The sequence below is a fragment of the Mesoplodon mirus genome, assembly GCF_964341445.2.
Source record: "Mesoplodon mirus genome assembly, chromosome: 16".
NCBI lineage: Eukaryota > Metazoa > Chordata > Mammalia > Artiodactyla > Ziphiidae > Mesoplodon > Mesoplodon mirus.
In genome coordinates this window covers 62,933,054-62,953,290 of record NC_138992.1, presented here as the reverse complement: position 1 = coordinate 62,953,290, position 20,237 = coordinate 62,933,054, and the positions used below count along the sequence as shown (strand labels likewise).

The following is a 20,237-nucleotide window of genomic DNA, read 5'->3' as shown; positions in this document are numbered from 1 at the left end:
ACACCACCAAACCCTGGTGACGATGTGGAGCAACAGGAACTCTCATTCTTGCTGGTAGAAGTGCAAAATGATACAGCCACTTTGGAAGACATTTTAGCAGTCTCTTATCAAACTAAACATACTTTTACCATACAATCTAGTCATCAGACTCTTAGGAATTTGCCCAAATGAGTGAAAACATATGTCCATACAAAAACCTATACAAATGTTTATAGTAGCTTTATTTATAATTGCCAAAATTGGAGGCAACCAAGATGTCCTTCAACGGGGAGTGGGGAGGCTGGCACTGCTAGCTGAAGAGTAGGCACTATTTTCTTGAATCCAATAAGTAAATTAAAACGTTGGTGAATGATCAGATAAATCTCACTATGTTTCTCAAGTAGATGGATTCTTACATATCTCCAGATGATGTAAATTGTATTTTATTAAGACAGTCAATGCATGACTAATAAACTCATTTTTTTAAATGAATGCAAAGGCACTGTTTTTAGTTTTTAAAATTTGAGAGTAAGCTTTCATATGCAAGCTATGTTATTTTTAATGTATTACACATGCCTAATGAAAGGAGGATAAAGTTTTCAATATTTAATTACAAACATATTAAAATAAGTTTTGAACTTAAGATTCATGAGGAGGTACATACTTATAAGTAATACTGCATAATATCACAGACTTGAAAGATTACTATTGTTCATACCAATTTTAAAATGCACAATTAAAAATAAATGAGTCCCTACATGTTTGCCCTGAAAAAGCCTTACAAGCTATCTTATTTGTTCATTATGACATAACGATTCTATGAACAATAAAGAACAGATATCATAAAGTATGGAAGAACTCATGAACTGTGAATTCATCTGTACTGCATAATTCCATGAAACTGAAAGGCAGAAACCTGGTCATACATAAGATCAGATAATGACTAGAATTTAACTTTCCAGTTTTAGAAAATACTGACTTTAAACCCAATAGACTATTAAGAGAAAAAAAAAACATCTGAAATAACTTCAACAAAAATAGACATTCATTATTTTCACTATTTTTATTTCAATCTTGAAACAAAAACATTAGGTTATATGTAATAAATCATTCCTTCTAATTCTTCAGTTTAATGATTTTTATGTACTTTATCACCAACACTTACTTTTCATCAAGAAGGATAAGTCTATAATTTTGCACATGACTAGTAAGAAAGGAAAGTTAATGCCAAACAACTTAGGCTGAATCCGCAATCTTACCACAAAGTTTAAAAAAAAAAAAAAGACTAGATTTTCCTTGAATTTTTAAAGAAATCCACATTTCTTTTTCAATGTGTAAACTCACTGAACTTTCCTCTCCTAACTGCGTAAGACAAGAAAGGCTGATCCCTACACATGCGTTTTAGTGGGAAGTGGTGAATATAAAACAATCTGAAAAATTATTTTCTCCCCATTTCAATTCATTCCTATTCTGTAGCCATAAAGATACTGAAATTGAAATAAATACCTAAAACACTAAGCATTTATTCAAATAAAACCTAAGATAGATCATTCAATCTTAAAATAAAATTATATATACCTTTCAAAAGTTATAATTTTGCATTGTTTTCCATCTGGCGTGGCTTCGTGCCCACTCATCCCCACTCTCTCACACAGCATCCCTTTTATAAATAAAATTCACTCAGAACAACGTCACCTTTCAGAGATAAAGTTTTATGATATGTCCAGATGGCCTTTTTTTAAAGCTCTAATCAACCTTAATTTAAGAAACATGATTAAGTCTTCATCAGTTTGTTTTATTCTATTCTCTTCATAACAAAAATGTCATGAATTAAGTAAAATTATTCTGCTGTCTCCTTTTCTCAATCTCTTATTCCACAGACCCTAAAGAGTTTTCCTATTCCTCATTCACATAGCTATCCTCATTTCAAAATTCCTTTTGATCCTTGAGAAGCTTGCACGACCCAGATGGTTCATGTAAAACACAAGATACCCCTAAATTTCAGCAAGCCATTATCTTTCCTCTTGATACCTATATGAAGTTAATGTAGGTAGCGAAGAAAATTCTACAATAACTTCTACAGGACATTCAATACCTACAAAGTTTATTTAAGTGGGATTATATAGATGTGAAATCTAATTAAAAGACAGAAGAAATACATATATGAGGTTCTATGAATACTGTTTTTTACACATGAACTGTGTGAAGAATGTTATATCAAGCGAGTTTTTTTAAATAAAGGTAAATGGAATAAGATAATCAAAGATAAACATGTTTAGAATGGAGATGTGCAGGTAGTTGTAATGCAAGATTAAGAATGATGTAACTTCCGTGGGGGCCTCCCTGGTGGCGCAGTGGTTGAGAGTCCGCCTGCCGATGCAGGGGATACGGGTTCGTGCCCCGGTCTGGGAGGATCCCATATGCCGCGGAGCGGCTGGGCCCGTGAGCCATGGCCGCTGGGCCTGCGCGTCCGGAGCCTGTGCTCCGCAACGGGAGAGGCCACAACAGTGAGAGGCCCGCATACCGCAAAAAGAAAAAAAAAAAAAAAAAAAGAATGATGTAACTTCCTACTCGAGAACAAAACAGCATTTGCATGCATTTAAGAGAAAAGGCAGAACAACTAAACACTTAAAGGGGTTTTCGGGAGGGTCATCTGCTAAGATTTACAAGACAACCCTACAGTCAAAATTTAAATTAGCATCCATTACATTCCCCCCCCCACACACAATTTGGGATAACTGCCTAGAATTAACACTGTGATCACATCCTAGAAGTGAGCCTTACAATGTAAGACCATTTTAACCTGACACAGTGGGCTTTGGCTCTAGGAATAAAAGGCAAAGGAAAAAAAACTCGCTGCTGCTTTGAGGATAACAGCTCACCTCTAATCCATGAAAGGAAAGATTACATTCTTAAAAAGTTAAGGATGAAAGAAGTGCGAGAGAAAACATAAGAAACCTAGTTAGAGACCAATTCAGGAAATTAAGCATACAATATTAAGAGTTCCAGAAAGAATTAATGGCGGGGAAGAAATGTTAAAAACCTAGCAGATAAACTTCCAGAGATGGAGAGACTTGCATTTGAAAGGGCCCCTCAAAGGCTGTGCAGGAGTACAAAAAATGCCCGCCCTCAGATACATTGTTAAAAAATTCACAGCAAGTCAAGAGTGGGAAAGGGTAGGCCAGGAGAATCACTATTTTCCATGATCAACCCTCTGATGCTATTTGACTTTTTTGAAAAACATTAACTGTTTCATGACGATAAACATTAAAGTCGAGGTGATATCATTTATCTTCATATTCATATGTCAACACAGTTATAATTATAGGTAAGCATTATAGCTAAACATTTATACTTATGCATCTAAAAAGCTATATATATCTTGAAAATTGAGTATAGGTACGACTAAACAAAATCTCTATTTCATGTACTTTTTTTTTTTTTTTGCGGTACGCGGGCCTCTCACTGTTGTGGCCTCTCCCGTTGCGGAGCACAGGCTCCGGACGCACAGGCTCAGAGGCCATGGCTCACGGGCCCAGCCTCTCCACGGCATGTAGGATCTTCCCGGACCGGGGCACGAACCCGTGTCCCCTGCATCGGCAGGCGGACTCTCAACCACTGCGCCACCAGGGAAGCCTGTTCTATTTCATGTACTTTTGAAGTTATACACTTTGTACTAAAATTTTTAAGCAAGTAAAAATAAAGCTAAGGTCACCATCATGCTGCTTGACTTAAGGTCTTGCCAAAACTTGTCAAAGGTGTGCGACCACTGTCGTGAATATATGACTGTGGAAAAATGCATTTCAACCACCAGAAACATAGCGCGCAGGACTAATAAAAATGCACGAAATTACCTGCTGTGGGATCTGTCACTGCTTGGCTGGTGATGCCAGATGGCGGTTCCTGAAGCTGGTAAGTGGCATTTGTGGACGGCGTCGTTGGGCTGCTGTTGCTACTCGTCATGTAATGTGCCGGGTACGGCGAGCTGTTGTAATACTGTGCATACTGACCCTGGCCAAAGCTGGGATACGATGGATAGTCCTACCAAATCAAACCACACGAGAGCAACCTGTCAGAATACGGCTGCTGCTTAGCGTTTTCAGAATGTAACCGTGAATGTGCTTGCACTTCCGTCTTCTCTGACTTCACAAAGGGACACACAAGCACACGCTGACTGAAGTGAGCAGACTTGCAAACCAGTTTTATGTAAGCTCAGATTCCCTCTTCATATTTCTATTCCATGATTTCTAGGTAAAATTCAACCAATCTGAGAACCAAACAACTCACCATATAGGACCGCTAAAGAGATTTTTAATGGAGGAAAAAAAAAAAACTATTAGAAGGCTTAAGAAAGGTCTCGCTTATACTGTAATATAAACGGATCCTTCTTTACCTAAGAAAATCATCTGTTGCATTTCTTTAAATTTCAGAAGTTAAACTGGCTTTGAAAATTACCTGCTGTGAACTGTTAAATCCAGAGGAATTCGTGAGTGAATTATTTCCTGTATATAATCCTGATGATGTTGTAAAACTGCTACCTAAAACAAAATGAAAAGAAATATGGTTGACTAAGCCATGCCAAGTAATGTGCCTATAGGAAATTATTATTTAGATAAAGCAGGGTTGGAGTTCACTGCAAATGCGTTTCGTTTATCTTTGAAACCATAATCCATTGCCATGGCTAAAATTTTGCTTTCTTAAAATGGTTGACAATTTTAGTTTCACTATACTACAAATAATTAAAAAGTACAGAGGTTTACATTTCTGAGGACATGAGGAACTCATATAAACTATGGACAAAATTATACATATGTGCAAAAATATTAGACACTGAGTTTTCCATTTCAATTTGTAAAACACAGCAGGATTTTTCGTATCTTTACATTAAATACGCTTATTGTAAAGTAACAGGATCAGATTGAATGATCTTTAAAGTTCCTGCTAGCTCAAAAACTATGATGCTACTTCCAAAAATGCAAAATGCTTTCCAGCGTGCACTTGCCATTTGAATGGGCACCGAAAAAGCTGGTTATTTCATTTCACAGAAGAATGAATGGAAGCACTTGAAGTATTTGATAAAAACAAAGATCAAACAGGAACATGACCAATGTTTTATGTATTACATGTGCTGTGTAGGCAACATCCTGTTTGTTGAATGTCTCTGTGTCAAAAGATACAGCAGGCGTTGTACAGGATTCAGGCCAAAGAGCAAATCTTAGTCCCCTCCTTCAATGGATTTACTATCTTACTGTTTAACCACGCAAAGTGACAACACACCATTTTCTTCTTGAAGTATAGTTGATTTACAGTGTTGTGTTAATTTCTGCTGTACAGCAAAGTGATTCAACTATACATACATATACATTTTTTAATATTCTTTTCCATTATGGTTTATCTCAGGAAATTTAATATAGTTCCCTGTGCTATACAGTAGGACCTTGTTTATCCATTCTATATGTAATAGTTTGCATCTGCTAACCACAAACTCCCACTCCATCCCTCCCCTACCCGCCAACCCCTTGGCAACCACAAGTCTGTTCCCTATGTATGTGAATCTTTCTGTTTCTTAGATACGTTCATTTCTGTCATGTCTTAGATTAGTGATATCATATAGTATTTGTTTTTCTCTTTCTGACTTACTTCACCTAGTATGATAATCTCTAGGTCCATCCATGTTGCTGCAAATGGCATTATTTTGTTCTTTTTTAAGGCTGAGTAGTATTCCATTGTATATATATACCACATCTTCTTTATCCATTCATCTCTTGATGGACATTTAGGTTGTTTCCATGTCTTGACTATTGTGATAGCGCTGCTATGAACATAGGGGTGCATGTACCTTTAATAATACACTATTTTTGATGATCCTTTTGGCAAAGATTTTTGAAAAGATCAGGGATTTGCAAATGTAAAAAATGGCATTCATACACAACAAAATGGGAATTTAAATAAGACAAGCTATTGGGCTATTTGGTCATGATCAAGAAATTTTATATATCATTTAACCCAGCAATTTTATTGCCAGGCTACCTAAGAAAATATGGATTTATACAATGAGGTAGTTAGTAAAGATATTCTTCAGTGTTATTTCTAATAACAAAACATAGAGAGCATCCCCAAGTTCTTAATAGGTGTTATTTGGAAAATGGAATATTATGAAGCTGTTGAAATAGTATCATGATGACATTTAACGACACAGGAAATTTTTTCATACTGATTTGTTAAAATAAAAACTAAAGTAACAAAAATGTTCTTTGTGATCTCATCTGAAATATTTTTAAAGCATAAAGTATTTCCAAAAAGCACAAAAATCTCAGAATCTATGGAGGGGTGCAATCTATGGTCACATGATATTCATGGAGCCAATGTACATTTTTAAATTTTCTACTCAGAACCTGTGTTACTTCTGTAAACAGAAAAAACATTTTTTTAAATTAAAATTTTATGGCAAATGAGCAGTCTTGGCAGTAAATGCGTGGGCAGTTTAAGGAGGACATCTTCAGTGTGAACTGCCTAGTCACAGGTGCCTTCGGGTACAATGTGGTAGTTAATATACACCAATTATTTACTTGCTACTGAACATTTAAGTACTGGCTAAAGAGTCAGAAAACATAGAGTTTCCAGTTCATTACTTATGAGCTGTTTGGACTCTGGACAAATCACCTAACTGCTCTAAGAAATAATTTCCCTAGCTGTAGAAACTCTATTTCATAGGCTTCTTAAACAGATCAAATGAAGTAATGTTTTGGAAAACATAATGAACAAGCCACAGTAACACACAAATGTTTGGAACTGTTACTGTTTATTCCAGTAAACGCTTCTAAAATTCTCTACTGTATTTATCTTTTCCCTCTTTTGACTTTCCCAAACTAGATAAATATGACTTAATCTCTCTGCATATCTAAAATTCTTTTCCTACTTATTTATCAAGCATCTACGCACTTTGAAAACCCAATCAGAGGATTTGTTATTTTTGGATGTAGGGTATCTTTTTTGGTAGGTTCCAGTACTTTTTTGTTCAGCAGTTAGTTGTGATTCCGGTGGTCTTGTAAGAAGAGGTGAGAGCACGTCCTTCTACTCCGCCATCTTGAGCTAATCTCAAAGATTTTGTTACTTTAATTAAGAGGGGACAATATTTCCTAAGATAGTTTTAAACATAGTTATTACAGACTCATATTTGAGGTTTCCTCATTTGTAAATTTTAGGAACATCGGTTGTTCAAAGTGCCCAGAACACCTATCACAGATAAGCTGCGAGCTCTCACACAACTATTACTTGTTTCACCACAAACGTAGGGGCAACAACAGACAAGCTTTTCATATTAATGATCATTTGCACGTGGCAACCACATACTTATTAAGCAAGTATTAAATATAGGGCTTGTGGTGATAATTACATGAGGACAGAAGATACAGGCTTGGACCTCTAGGACTTACCAGGTTAACATTAGTTCTGTTTTTTTTTCTTTTTAAACACTGGACTTCATGGGCATATGACTCATTCATTATTTGTATATCAGTGAACAATTAACACTAAATCTATATCTATACCTATATATATACATCACAAACTTATAATGAGCATTTAAAAACTTCCTTATAAAAATTCAAATTTATTCTGTTCAATACTTTTGAAAACTGTATTATATACATTTTATAGGAAAAAATTCTTCAGGTTATGACTTGTGACTTTCATTTAAACTACACATTTTTAGGTTATGACTTGCTACTTTCGTTTATACTACTTTTTTTTTTTGCAGTACGCGGGCCTCCCACCGCTGTGGGCCCTCCCACCGCGGAGCACAGGCTCCGGACCCGCAGGCCCAGCGGCCACGGCTCACTGGCCCAGCCTCTCCGCGGCACGTGGGATCCTCCCAGACCGGGGCACGAACCCGCGTCCCCTGCATCGGCAGATGGACCCTCAACCACTGCGCCACCAGGGAAGCCCCTATACTACACATTTTTGAACAATAAATAGTGACCTCAATAATCCCCATCCACCAAGAAAATGAATTAAGATATAGAAAATATATTTTAAAAATGGATGTTTTTACTCCATAACTTATTCCCTGGAACAAAGTAGAAAAGACGATGGAAGCTATATTGGCACATATAGGCCACTGGGGTCTGACCACGTAAATCACTGTTCAGTACTCTAAATAGTACCCCAGTGACTTCCCAGACTTCATGCTACTTCGACGGCTGTACATTAGCTGGAATTCAACATAAGTTATACTCATTTACTGGCTGACTGCAGGCTGAGATTCCATTCCATTTCACATGCAGGAGTTTAACAGCACTCCAGTGGCCTAGGAGACTTAATGCAACTTCCACAAGGATCTAACTTACGTCAGGCAGAGATGGACATGCAGGACAATCAGGCTCAGGCAGTATTAATTTTTAACCTCAGAATCAGATCTGTAGGGCTGCCCCACCCGCCTCCACAGAGGACTTAGGAAAGAGAGCTGATAACTTTTAGTCCAGGCCACCAGCACTGGATTTCTTCAACAGCCCGCTTCCTGGTCTCCTGCCCATCTTCCCGCCCCCTATAGCTTATTCTCCACACCAGCAGTAGAATACTTTCTCTAAGGTGCATATCTCATCTTCTCACTCCCTTGTTAAAAAAGTAACTGCCCCCTATTAGCCTCAGGATCAAATTCAAACTCCTTACCAGGGCTTATTTATTAGGCCCTACTTGGTCTGACTGTAGTTTCTCTCTTAGATTTCTTTGATCTCTTCCCAGGAATTCCCACCCCTCACCCACCCAGATACACATTCCAGCCTCATACAAGGGAAGCAACACGCGCTTCTCTGAAGGTTACTCTTTGCACCTCTCCCTCCCTCCCCACTCCCACTATATCCTGGCTAACTTCTAATCAGCTTCCCAATTCAGCACAGACTAGAAACTCCTTTCCTCAGAAAAACCTTCCCTGAGTTCCCTTCTTCTCCTCTTTCCTCCTAAGCCTGGGTTACTGAATTTCTCTCTGTCTCCCTCTCCTTCTCTGTGATGTGTATATTTTATATATATGACATATATGAACAATAAAAATGGAAAACATGCATTGAATGCTTACTATATGTTAGGAATAAGTTCATCTTTCACATGCTTTATCTATCAAAATAACTCGATACTATAGGGAACCAGAGGGTTAGGTTAGGGTAATATAGCTTCCATGGCATGGAAGTAAAATTAAACATAGCTCCATCTGGTTTTAGAGTCTATATGATGAGCTCTCATGTCCTCTTACCCTGTTCTCTGTTGCTTTATGGGAAGATCTGAAGTTTACTAAAGTGTTCCCAGGGATCATTCTATAAGGATGAAAAAAAAAAAAAACCCCATAGGAAGCAAACATAGAATCAAAATAGAAGTGACAAGAATAATCATACTTAAAACATATCAAGGGCTTACTCTGAGCCAGGCCAATCAAATATTTTACATGTTACAACTCACGAGCTCTCACAACCACCCCTCAGGAAGGTACTATTATACCCCATTTTACAGATGAAGAAACTGCCCAAGATGATAAACAAGTGTGGCAGACCTGGGGTTCAATCCCAGGCCATCTGGCTCCAGAGTTGAAGTTTTTTTTTTTTTTTTTTGCTTTACGCGGGCCCCTCACTGTTGTGGCCTCTCCTGTTGTGGAGCACAGGCTCCGGACGCACAGGCTCAGCGGCCATGGCTCACGGGCCCAGACGCTCCGCGGCATGTGGGATCTTCCCGGATCGGGGCACGAACCCGTGTCCCCTGCATCAGCAGGCGGACTCTCAACCACTGCGCCACCAGAGAAGCCCAGAGTTGAAGTTCTTTATCTCCACCATGTATTGCCTCTCAAAGTAACCAGGGTTCTTTTTCCTTTAATATATATTTTTTAACCAACATATGGCTAACTGTCTGCCACGGAATCACCAGGAGGTGTTTGTTAAATGGCACAAATCTGGGCCCCTCCTCAGACACAGAAATCACCATCTTACTGAGGCAGGAGGGGTAGGATGTGACCTGAAAATCCACAGGTTTACTGGACACCTAAAGTCTCTTATTTCTAGCCACTATATTTTAGTACCAATTCAACTCGTGTTTTAGCAACTGCTTCAAAAACCCCCACTAGTATAAGTTTTGTTTTTACACTAAGAAAGTAATCACACTCACCAGGAATTTAAAGAATGGAAGACTGTTTTGGGTATTTGTGGCCCTTGAGCTGGGCTAAACAAAGCTCATAGGGAGTAAAGGGTCCCACTCTGATAGCTGATCTGATGCAGATTGGGTGCCAGTATTACCAGATGAATTTCACCGAAGCTTAGAACACCACAAAGCAAAGGCAAAATAGCAATGACAACGCTCCTAAGAAAGCGTCCGTGTGTAGCTAACTAAACCCACTTCCTACTCTACACAGGCCTGGGAGATGAGGCACATTTGTGTAGAAGGCCACCATGGACCAGACTTAAGCATGTATGCTACAGGGGAGAAAGGGCAGGACATGACCAGGAAAAACAGACCTCCTTCTTCCATTAGGATCTATCCTCTTAAGAGTTTCTGTTCGATTCACAAGAGTCTTCACTTAAAACGTTAGGTCACAGAATTCGGCTTAGTATTGAGAATTCATTTACCAAAATAATATAGAAGTATTTTCCTTCCTAGATCCAAAAGATTTTACATGAAAAGTCACCTCTAGGTAAAGAGAACAGAAATATTCTATGATAAATTGTTTTATATTTTATGTAACATATCATGAAAATTCCCCCAAAGTAGAAAGAATTCCCCTTTCGAATCCATTATTTCTCACTCACAAGGAGTTTGGCAGAGATTGGTTCAAATGGGGCTCCAATAATGCCCAACATTATTCTTGGTAGAGTTTGGAATTAAGTTACCTTCCAAGCAGGGTGGCAGTGGTGATACTTTCTTCCCCACTAGTGAAAAGGAAAACCTTATCTGTTTAAATAGTTTACTATTGTGAAAAATCATAGCCATTCTTCTTTTTTGACAGGGAGGAGAGACACTCCTTTCCAGACCAGAACACTGGAAAAATCTTTCCTTTCAGAACTTCTCTAGGACACAAAATTATTTTTCATTCCATTGTCTTCTTTTTAAAGTTGAAAATTTTTATATTCTGCATGGGAAGATTATATATGTTATACTGTGTGGAAAAAAAAACCTTTCCAAGTTAGTTCAGTCCACAGCAACTACTGGCCCATCTAATTGGCACACTTACTACTCTAGAGGGTGTTGTGGACCTAAAGAAGTGGGTGTCATGAGTCTATTCTTTGAGGAAAGTTTAAAAACACACAATCTCATGAAAGCACCACCAAGAAACATTAGCTTGTGTTACCTACATGAGCACCACAAGTTCTGACATGGAGCTGCTCAGTCAATGAAATGAAAACATCTGATGAGACTGAAAAGGACAATACACAGAAAATACACAGAAAGTGTCAAGCAGCGTATTCCTGGTACACAGTGAGTATAAACTATCCAAAGGAGAAGATCTGAGGGTGAAAGGTTTATAGGGAAGTAGGGAAAGAGACTAAAGGTAGGTGACAGAAGTTTCTTGATCATTTAAGAAAAGAATAACAGTTCAGCAAAATGACATTCTTTATCGGAAAAACCCAGGAATCTGAACGTCGATCATACCAATATTAGCATATTGGGACGCGGGAAATGTTATGATTCTGATTTTCCTTTTAAGGATTGGAGGACGTGTTATAAATGCAAAGATATTTTTGTTTATATAACTGGGCCTGGAGATGGGGGTGGGTGAGCGTTCGGGGTAGAGAGGTGGGGATGGAGGTGCGCAGGAGAGGGATATGCTCACCAAGCTACTTCCCGAGGCTTGCCTGCCCACAGCTCACTACATGAATTCAGGATGGGGTCCCTGCTATCCTGAAAATTCATCTTATTCATTCTTGCTCCTCTTATTTAATGCTTCTCTCCGTCAATCCCCATTTCCCATCCTTCATGATCTGGCTAATGTCCTATCTTCCCAATAAGCTTTCCCTGACTGTTCTTCTCTGCACTGATTTTACCTCCTGGGAACTCGAGCTCACTAATAATTGATACCATTGTTCTCAGAACAGCACTAAACAAGGTTTCATTGGCCTTGCTTTTATCCTGACCATAAGTTCCTTAAATTCACGTGTTTTACTTATTCACCTGTCTCACATGGACAAGGAGGAACCACGTCTGACTAGTGCCTTTGAAGGGTTTCGTGTAGGCTCCAGTAGGAGACAGAACTGGTACTTGAGTTTCAATCCAGGATGGTAATGACAACAGGGTCCAGTGAGAATACGACTGTCATAAAGAAGCAGGTGTGGTAACAAGAGGAAACCTTTCCACAATTTTGTGTGTGTGTGTGTGTGTGTGTGTATGTGTGTGTGTGTGGTAATGGTGGCAGAAGGCTGTTTGGAAGAGCGATTTGAAGGCCCAACAGCGATTTGAAGGCCCATCTCTCAACTTCCTTATTTGTTTGGCAATGAAAAAGACAGTGGGGAAAGGAAAAATAACCAAATAATAATTGTTTATTTCTCAGATTTTATCTAAAGGACACACACTTTACTGGTTTCTTTTAAACTGGATGATATATGAAGGCTTAGCTTTAAAAATTAGATTATAATCACTACTTTAGATGTAAATTACATGAAGAATATTAAATACAGGACTTAGAAGCACCTTCTGGAAGGATTTAAAATATGTCTGAATTTCTGGAAAGAAAATCCAGCAGGGTTTTAAATCAAATAAAATATTAAATTAATTAAGCATCATGAATTTTGAACAGCTCATAAAATATCACTGATCTAGCTCAGATATTGGTATTTCATGGGTACATGAATGAAAATAAGAGCCTTGCTTGCAGATGAAAAATCTCAAATTTAGAACACAATAACATCCTATGATTTTACAGTCCATTTATATTTCAGTATTTCCACATCCATTGTCTCAGGTTATTTCCCACATCCGTATGTGAGGTAGGATCCTTGTCAGAGAGAGAATGGTGATTTCCTGGCCCAAGGACTATGAGTTAGGGAATGGCCATTATCTCCACTTCCAGGCCACCATTTACCATTCTACCACACAAAATGCACCCTTTAGATGCTCTGATTCAGCAATGTTGAAAGTGAATTATATATTGTAAAAAGTCATATTTTTAACTTAACTTCAATTTTTTATTATTGAAGTAGAGTTGACTTACCATGTTGTGTTAGTTTCTGGTGTACAGCAAAGTGATTCACTTACACACATATATATATATTCTTTTTCATATTCTTTTCCATTATAGGTTATTACAAGATATGGAATATAGTTTCCTGTGTTATACAGTAGGTCCTTGTTGTTTACCTATTTTATATATAGTAGTTTGTATCTGCTAATCACCTATATGTGGAATTTAAATATGATACAAGTGAACTTATTTACAAAACAGAAACAGACTCACAGACGTAGAAGACAAATTTATGGTTACCAAAAGGGAAAGGGGTGGGGAGGACTGAAAAGTGGTATTAATTTTTCGCTGGACAAACATCACAGACACACAAAGGGTAGAGACATCCGAGGAATTTCATAAATAATGATCTCATTTCTAAAAGACTTCTTCATTGTAACTCTTTTGAGGCTGGTAAATAATTTTAAAAGTAAATTATATAGTCACCAAAGGATAGTGTATCAGAAATACTGGCTTTCTTCTTGTCACCATCAGGGGTTGCTATAGGGAAAAGGTGGTGGTCTCGTCAACCAACCGTAACAAACAAGAAACAGTCTTGCTAGAAGACCCTGTGTGGCCACCCAGTACTATAGATGCTAAGCAATTGTAGTTTAAAAATAAACCAACCCCTCCAAACCTTTACTAATAAATCCTTACTACTTTTTCATAGTTAAGAAGAACCCAGCCTATGTTGATTTATAACATGATTTAAAATATCAAATCAAAGTTTTGTGTGTGACTTAACCTGGAGAACACTGCCCAGCTATAACTTCAAAAAAAAAAAAAAAAAGGTAACATGTAGGTCAAAGGTCTACTTAACAGAGAACAAGGACTCGCATTAAAAACCAGAATCCCAGCCAACGTAAGAATGCTGGAACCTGCTGGGGCCTGTCTGTATTTCCCATGTTTTAGAGCATTTTCTAGCACTTACTCGGCAAGCAGGATGCTATTTGTCCCTCGTGTATTTTCACAGAAGTCCATTTGCTTTCCTTCCCTGGCCTCTTTGCCATGGGCTATGTCCATCATCGGGCGCAATCTATGCGGCAGAAGTCAGTGGAGCTCCCTGCGGAAAAGCCTCTGAAGGCCAGATGGGCTATTTAAAACCAAAGTTTTCCCCTTTTCTTACAAGAAGGCTTTTAAATGACCAACTTTTCCTTTTTATCTCAGTAATAGTTTTTCTATTTCAAAGACAATTTGTAACTAGGGTAATAAAGACTACAAAACCTTGCTATTTATCTTTCTTCATCTATTTCTCTATATTTTAATAAAAACCGATTCATACCGACAATAATTTGGGTATTGATCTCTGATTAATTATTGCTATTACTGGATTTCAAAAGATCCCCATACAATTTTCAACACTTGTCATTTGAAATAACACAAGATGCCAAAAGAACTGAAACAAAATATTACTGTTAAAAAATCAACTTAAGCAAAAAAAAAAATTCTAGAATGCAAAAAATTCCACAAACTAAAATATAAATGTGAGTAGAATGGCAAAGCAATTAAGAGAAATTGTGAACATCAGTGCAAGCTGCAGTAGCTTTTCTCCAACTGTAACTCTCATCTGTCATTTTATGCCAGAAAGTGCAAATCTCCAAGGCTTTATCAGAGCAGATTATTAAAAAGGTTTAATAAACATTTTCTTAAAACCATATATTTGAAGTAAGGAAAAATACCATTTCTATAGATAATGAAAAAACGTTAACAGTACATTTTGGTAAGCAATTTTGAGGCTCTAAAAAACTAATAAACTGAAAGACTTCAACTATATATTTGAAAAGCTACAGACAGGCAGACCAACGGAAGTCCGGGTGGTTGTCCTTACTAGATTATTATTGGATGGTTCCCACTGCATAACGAGCCCCAGATCGGCGAGGTGCAGAGACCTGTGGAGCTGTCACCCTTCCGCGTCCCATTAACAAACCCCTGTCCTTGTTTTTTTGTCTCTCCTCACTGGTTGGAACTCCAATCTCTTTAACAGAGCAAACTACATTATATACAAAGACGGAGTTAGAATTCGTGTGATTTTCTCCTCTAAAAGAGAGCAATAAAACCGAAAGGAAAATAAACCAAGCGGGGTTTCCAGAGCCCTCTGGGTTTCGGGCTTGCGCATCTGTGTAGTCCCTCCCATCTATCGTGGCAAATCCTGACACCTTCTTGCTGCAGAATGACAGGAATGTCCCCACCTCACTGCTTCTCTGGGGCACTAAAACACTCAGAAAGGCATTCCACACAACCACCGCGATTCTGTGATGTCTCCATCCAGCTCCACCTACTAGCGTGAACACAGGGGAAGACTGCTTTGAACAAACTGCGATAATAAAGTAACCAAGGATTTTACGATGCTAAATTCCAAATTCGTTTCCCCAAATGGAAGAGAACTAGAGTTCTTATGATTCTTAACTTCCAACTGCCATTGTGACACAGACCATTCCCAGCAAAACATTTGTAGATTTCAGACACACTACCAAATAAAATGAAAATATGAGAAGAAATGGTCACCCCCTGCAACTGTCGATCAATAGAACTAAGTTATTAGGGAAAGCTGGCTTTGCCTCAAAGCTGAAGCTTAACCAGTTAAGAGCCCAGACTTAACTTGAATTACTTTTCATGTGAAAATTGTTTGCATTTCCTTATCTCAAACAGATTGCTAAACAAAATGTCATTTTCTTCCTATGACTCAGCCTCAAAATTTTGAACAGTTTCTTATTTTCTGTGGTCGATGGTCTCCTAAGTCTATAGTGTATAGGATGGCGGGGGCGGGTAAATGAATGAATGGGGATGCCAGCAATAGGTCTGGAACTTGTGTTCTTAAGAAATTATAACTAAAAGCTTGATTTCAAGTCAGATGCCTCTTTTACATAAAAGGAGAATAAAATTTGCTTATGACAAGCTTGGCAGATATTCTGCGAAACGGGTCAGTGAATCACAGGCTAAAAGCAGTTTCTCCTAAGTCTTCTTGCCCTTAGTACATGTACGCACGCACGTGTGCACACACGCGCGCGCACACACACACACACAGACATACACATAAACTCACACACCCTCCCTTCATTCCTGTTGTCAGCGCCCTTTGATTGGCAGCATTGAAAACACTATCTACAGGATCTGCACGGTTGACCCAGGGGTCTCCAGGCACCCTCTGTCCGTCCACACTCCCTCATTCAACTCACTCATTTGCATGTTTGTCAATGGCACGTGAAGAAAAATCTCACACCATCCAAAACTTCTTCCAGAAACACTGAAGCTGACCCCGGGGAGCAGGAAGATGTCAAAAACTACCAGCAAGGATTTCACTTCCTCAGGGTGAACTCCACAGTTGTCCACGAACAGAAACATCTTGTCTTTCTCTGTTAAACTTAAGTTTCTAACCTTTCACGGGATGTACAAAAGAGATCCAATAAAAGCAGAAATAGAATTTTCCAGAATCTTGCAGCAAAGGTAAAAGCAATCAGATTTTCCAGTCCCTGAGGTTTTACTCTGTGGGCTTTTAGTATTAGTGCATTTAAAAACTAGTGCATTTAAAAATCTGATCCTTGTTTGCCTTAAAACGGCATGTGCCAGATTCACCGTAGCCTGCCACGGACACAAGTGTTGAACTTCGGAGCTGGAAGAATCCAGAAGGTTCACCTGGACTAAACGAGGGCACCAAGGCTGGCCTAGTTCACAAGATAAGGCAGTGCCAAAATGCCCACAAATTACCAATTAAATCTTTTCCTTAAGTGCCATGAAAATGTTAAAACACAGACAGCGCTCGGAAATCAGCTCTCTAAAAAAACTTTTCTAAGCTTCACGAGCTGGTGTTTCTTTTACTACTTACATAGCTAGCCATGTAATGCAGTATCTCAGTTACCAAAAGAGCAAATCCACCCTTCAGGAAACATACTACAGGCAACTACATTTCGTTGTTTTTGTAGTTTTCTGTAAGCGCCTCCCCTATAGGTGCGGTCATCTAAGCGTATAGAAAACATGGCAGGGTCTGACAGTTCTAAACCATTCTCCATTCTGATGTATTCGTCAGCATTTTCAGATTCTTATCCTTCAAAGCCATTGTTCAGGGTCGTTGCAGGGATGAAATAATATATGTAAAATAATTAGAAAAGTGCTGGGCATATGATGAACAGCAGCTGTTTTTTTGTGTTATGGGCAGCAGAGTTTTCCATCTCGATAGAGCATAGCTTGTCACGTTCCCATCTTCCTCCCTAATCTTGGTTTCTGAACTAAATAATTTGGTGTTTGCATGGCTATTACCTTCATTTTCCCCACCAGTTCCTGGCACTCAAGTCGCACGGTGGCTGCAGGGATTCCTGGGGCGTAAGGACCTGGTTGATACCGCTTTCTTCCCCATCACTGCAGAGCTGAGTTTCTTTCTTTGTCCGTGGCCCTTCTGTGTTACCCACTGCTCCTGCTTTCCAGCACCCACCACCGCTGCTGCCAACACAGCCATTTCTCCCTTCTAATTTTCTTCTTCACGTTCTTGGCTGTTTTCTCTTGTTTCTTCTGTACATTTGTATCATGTACACAAAGCCTGACCTTTGTTGATAGTGATTCTCCTTCTTTGCCAGCACATGAGTTAGATCTGGCTCTTTTTTTGCTATGCTTATTTGGTTACTGGGTTCTTGGAGCTCTCTTTGCTGGTTATATATATACATATGTATGTGTATAGACACATATATAATAGTATATATATTAAATTTTTTATATTTATTTCATATAGAGAGAATTATTTTTCCTCCTGGGGAATGGGAGAGAAGGAGAATTTAGGTAATGCTTCCTAATCTGGAACTATTTCAGAAGGCTGGATTATGATGATGATGATAGTGATGATAATAACAATAATAATAATAATCACCCCTCCCCCACCACTACCACATCACTACCACAATGAACACAGTAAATAAAAATAAGCCTTTGAATGCGTACTACGTGCCAGATGTTGGTCAGAGTGATATACACGGATAATCTCAATTAAACCTCACCATACTACTGTGGGAACAGATAGTATTATCCCCACATTTGAGATGAAGAAATGGAGACATGAGAAGTCAAGCCCCATGCTGAAGTCCCACGGACAGCAAGCACAGGGCTGTTGGACAGGCAGCCTGACTCTAGAATTTACGCTGTTCGCCAGAGTGCAAGATTTCACTGTACCTTTAGTCCAACCTTCTAAATCTCACAGAAACAAAGAGGTGATCATCAAAAATTTTCCTGAAGTTAATCAGCATAACACCCACTGAGTCATCTGGGTTACTAGAATATTTCTTCTAGTATTGTGAAATTCTAATATTATGAAATCTTAGTAACTAAATCTCTGAATAACTCATCATCATACCTTATATTTAAAAGGTCAAAGGATATTGGAGAAAGCACTAGGTAAAACGCTCACAGATCACTAAAATACATATACTGTCATCCAAGATTCTAAGATCTTTTAACAGATACAAGATTGATATAAGCAAAAATCACTGTTATTCATTAAGGAGAATAGAATTTAGAGAATTTTGAAAATAATTTCAGACATTATAGAAAGTTTTATATTAAAAAGAAGTGTTGAAAAGACAAAGGTCAATAGACTCCCATGACTGGGCACATAAAATCATTTCATCCACTTCATTTTTTACAATGCAGTTAATATTTAAGAAATACATATTAATCAGAGTGTACTTATTTATCCACATTTGACCATAAGGCGTTTATAGCATATTACGTATCATTATCCATCATCAGACTGGCAACTTTCAAGTTAATAGCATATTATTCTTTGGCTTGGTGTATGAAAGTCATATTTTAGATTATTCTGAAAATGAGTGAGGTGCCATTATAGAAATATCCGTATGAAATAATACCTCAGTCATGGACAAAGGGCTCTAAAATCCCACTGGAAAGGCCATTCAACCAGGGGATGCCTAAAAACACAAAAAGTTGTAATGCAATATCCCAGATGCAATGAAACCTCTAACTAGAAAAGCAATGCTGTATTTGCTATATTTGGTGCTACACATGTCCTTATTTCTGCTTTAAAATACAGTTTTTTCCACCTCCAAATTAACGTTCTTTTCTCCTCTTTCATTTCCACCCTTCTCTCTACACTGACGCTATGCTTACAACTCTGACAGCTAGTTAGTCCTCTTAGGAACTTTCTTGCCACATAAGCTTTTGATCTGCGAGGACAGAAAGATAAAGCTAAGTCAAGGGCAATATTTCTCAAACTCTCTGAGACACACAGCACGCTTCTCTTCTCCTAATCCTTTCCAGGCTGACAACTTAGCAAAATATAATAGTTATGTATGACTAAAAGAATGAGATGAAAAAAGAAAAGACACAGAGTGCATGTCTGATTTCACCACCGTAAGATTTACTACGGATGTACCATGAAAGTTTCTAAACACTTAACTCGCAATTTCTGTACTCAGCCCATTGAGGATGGTAACCAAAGGGCTGCACGTGGGCTCAAGTCCAGGAATCACACATGTAGTTATCTCTCCTCTCCGGAAGGCACTTCTCCTGTTTCATTCTGACCTTTAGGATCCACTTCTCCTTAAAGAGACTGGATGCCCAGAGTAGAACAGAACTGACCATAGTGCCAGATTTTTTTTCCCCATAACTCTCCTAAGACTCTGCAATTGCATAACGTATTTGTCTGTTTGTCTACGGTCTCTCTCCTTGACACAAATGAAAGCTTTAGGAGCGAACAGACTTTGCTTGCCTTATGATCCATTTCATTACTAAAGCCTAAGACTATTCGATTCTTTAATGAAGTCTCATCAATTTTTGTTCTTTTTATCCCTTTACTTAACTGATATTCAGCATATGGAGAAACATAGTTCTTTTCCAAGAGCAGCTTTCAAGTTTGGAATCAAGCACATGAGTAATATCCTTCTAACACTAAATGCTACCTGTCATAAGGTAATTTTAATTTTGTAGCCATCAAATATATCAAAACTTTATAATCCATGCCTTTTTTATACCAAAGGCAAAACCAAGTATGAAAGGATTAATGAATCTGGTCCCATAAAATTTTAGCTTCCCGTGCAGGAAAAAAAGCTCTTAAAAATGATAAACTGGG

The 20,237-nt window shown here is 38.3% G+C and overlaps 1 protein-coding gene across 8 annotated transcripts in view; it reads right to left on the bottom strand.

Annotated features, from left to right (window-relative positions):
- EYA1 (EYA transcriptional coactivator and phosphatase 1) overlaps positions 1-20,237 on the bottom strand; it is a gene marked incomplete at its 5' end in the record, with an annotated part of 319,290 nt that overhangs the window by 94,675 nt on the left and 204,378 nt on the right. For all 8 annotated transcript variants that reach the window (XM_082601445.1, XM_082601449.1, XM_082601450.1 and 5 more), the window contains 2 exons: positions 3,834-4,020; positions 4,435-4,513. In XM_082601445.1, the coding sequence (XP_082457571.1) occupies positions 3,834-4,020; positions 4,435-4,513 (266 nt within the window). The remainder of the gene's footprint in view (positions 1-3,833; positions 4,021-4,434; positions 4,514-20,237) is intronic.